General features: G+C 41.3%; 1 protein-coding gene across 1 annotated transcript; it reads left to right on the top strand.

Annotated features, from left to right (window-relative positions):
* Positions 1-1023: 1023 nt before the first annotated feature.
* LOC127080275 (uncharacterized) lies at positions 1024-2094 on the top strand. Its single transcript, XM_051020601.1, has one exon. The coding sequence runs from the start codon at positions 1024-1026 to the stop codon at positions 2092-2094; it is 1071 nt and encodes a 356-aa protein (XP_050876558.1).
* The last annotated feature ends 865 nt before the right edge of the window (positions 2095-2959 follow it).

Below are 2959 nucleotides of genomic sequence, written 5' to 3'. Positions count from 1 at the left end.
ATTATTCTATTATTCAAGAGGTTTTATCGATATTTTCCTATTCCTTCATTGGAATAAATAAAGTTCGGGGGCGACTATGTTCGAACATGATTTTTTCCGCGACCATCGCGAGGAATCATATTTTTCGTGATGCGACAGATGGCGACTCTGCTGGGGACTAGCTCCAAGCAAAAGAGAGTGAAGCCTAATATAGTTCAGTTTATGTATTGTATGTTAATCTTGTTTGTTATTTTTTTTATTCTGCTATTATTATGCTGTCATAACTATTGTCTGGTGTTTCTATTGGCTATGTATTATTGGGGTTCTCTGGTTGGTGATATTTTGTGAGATAGGCTCTCCACCCGAGTCTGAGAAAAACCATAAGATTAAGTTGGTGGTTGCGTAGTGGGCGCCCACAAGGAGTCTTCCTTGTTGGGAAAATACGAAGACCCCGCCTAGAGGAGATTCTCTTGAGATATTATTGCCCGACGAGTTTTCGTCACGACGATAGTATTCTCAAGTTGTATCAATGACTCTAGGGACCTTTTAGCCCATTATATCCGGTGGTTATGTAGTATTTACCTGAAAAGTCCCATACTTATTAGGTTAATACGAAATCCCCAATCAGATGAGATCCCTTGGGCATATTACTACCTTACAGTAGTATTCCCAACCTCGACCTACGACTCTGAGAACCTTATTAGAACCTTGGACTCGAGAGTTGTGTAGTATGGACCCACTAAGAGTCTTCCTCTTTGGGACCATACGAAGGCCTCACCTAGAAAAGACTCTTTTTGGGGATGTTATTGGCGGATGAGCTTTCGTCATGACAATAACCTTCCTAAATAGTGATTGATGACTTTGGGAACCTCTTAACTTTAGTATCCTCCCAAAATGGTTTTGTTTAGTAACCAAGGATACCCACTCTCATGGCCTGTATGTTGACCTACCTGTGACATGCATAGACATCATTCATAACATGACATTCATATTATTTTATTTCCAAGGAATCTGAGTGTCATAAGTTGCAGGAATTCAAGAAACATGGAATCAAACAAAAGAAACATTTACTCTTTCAAGTTCAAAGATCCCTATCTAAGGAACTTACGTGACTTTGTCTCTCAGATGCACCCGGTGTACAAAATCAACTTTGGGAAGAATTATGGCAATCTGCTCAGCATCCTCAACCAACGAGTAGACTATACAGCTTTAGTCACCTTGGCCCAATTCTATGACCTACCTTTAAGATGCTTCACATTCCAAGACTTCCAGCTAGCACCAACGTTGGAAGAATTCAAGTGTCTTGTTAGGATTCCTATGAAGAACAAGCCATTATTTGAAGGTATAAATGAATCTTTGCCCCTTGAGATCATTGCTAACACGCTTCACATGGATGAAAAGGAAGTAGAGGCTAACCTAGAGACCAAAGGGAATACCAAAGGATTTTCGCTAAGTTTTCTCTTGGAAAGAGCTCATACCCTACTAAAAGTAGAAAGTTGGGACGCTTGTTACTCAGCTATTGCGTTGGCCATCTATGGTATCGTCTTGTTCCCAAATATGGATGGTTTCATAGACATGGCTGCTATTTGCGTTTTCCTTACTAGAAACCCAGTGCCCACCTTGTTAGCTGATGTTTACTATTACATGAGCCATAGGTACACTAAGAAGAAAGAGATGATTGCTTGTTGTGCTCCTTTACTATATTGGTGGTTTCTTGAGCATCTTCCAAAGATAGGAGTTTGGGTAGAACAGATAGATGTTAGTTGGCCTCAGAGATTGGGATCACTCCGATCCGAAGATCTTTCTTGGTATTCCAAAGAATACATCAACATGGACATCATATTCAACTGTGGAGATTTCCCTAATCTACCACTTATTGGAACTCAAGGATGCGTAAATTCTAACCCGGTTCTATCACTAAGACAACTTGGCTACCCAATGGAGGGCCCTCTAGAGGCAAGGTCTTTGGAAGCTTTCTTGTTGCTTGACTTTGGGGTTGAGAATCCTAGTTTGTTCCAACGAATCAGAGAGGCTTGGAAGAACGTCAATCGAAAAGGGAAAGCTGATTTGGGGAGAGAAAATGGGATTAGAAAAGACCATATTTTCATTGGGTAAAGGAAAGGGTGGAGATGATCAAGAAGCCATTCGTCATTCGGACACCTGTACCTCTTCCTGAACCTAAGCTCACCCATGTCCCTATTGAAGAAATTGAGGAACTCAAGACCACTATGTCAAAGCTAGAAAAAGAGAATGAAGAGTTGAAGATAAAACTCCAACAAATCATCAATGAGAAAAACACCATGAAGTGGGAGCTTGAGAGAAAGGATGCACAACTTCAAGCACATGTAGAAAAGTTCAACAAAGAGGAGCATAAGAGGAAAAAGATCAAAGTGGGACTAGAACAAGCTGACCATTGCCTAGACACTCTTAAGGGTCAATTACGACGAGCCCAGAAAGAATGTCAAGACAATGAGCATTGGTAGCATCTAGCCATGAAGGAGAACAAGACGATAAGCGATACACTTGGGGCTCAGATAAAAGAACTCACCAATTTTGTTCGTCATGCAAAGGCTGAAGCAGATCAAGAACGCCGACTCAAGAATATAGCCACCGAAGCTTCTAGGGTTTCACCCATGATATGGGAGGAGAAGTGTCGAGAAGTAAGAGATGCAAAAGAGTCTGCCAGCTATTGGAAGAACCAGCTAGAGTCATTACACCAAGACAACTCCATATGGTTGAAGGAACGAGAATATGTGATTGAAGATTATGAATCCTTTAAGAAGACCATAGACTTCTTCCAATGAGATAGGGATAAGTTCCGTGCAAAGCTCGATGGGCTAGTGGGGTTCTGTAGTTGGGCAGCTAAAGAATTACCATGGATGTTAAGAGACGCAGTTGAAGAGTTGAAGGAAGATAGCACTCCTCCAGCCATAATCAGTTTCATTCTGCTCTGTAAAGGGTTGCTGAAGAGATCCAAAGA

This window comes from Lathyrus oleraceus, chromosome 5 (assembly GCF_024323335.1).
Source record: "Lathyrus oleraceus cultivar Zhongwan6 chromosome 5, CAAS_Psat_ZW6_1.0, whole genome shotgun sequence".
Taxonomy (NCBI): Eukaryota; Viridiplantae; Streptophyta; class Magnoliopsida; order Fabales; family Fabaceae; genus Lathyrus; species Lathyrus oleraceus.
This window is presented reverse-complemented; position numbering and strand designations above follow the sequence as displayed.

Coding starts and splice junctions, on each gene's coding strand:
- LOC127080275 (XM_051020601.1), top strand. CDS start 1,024: ATGGAATCAAACAAAAGAAACATTTACTCTTTCAAGTTCAAAGATCCC.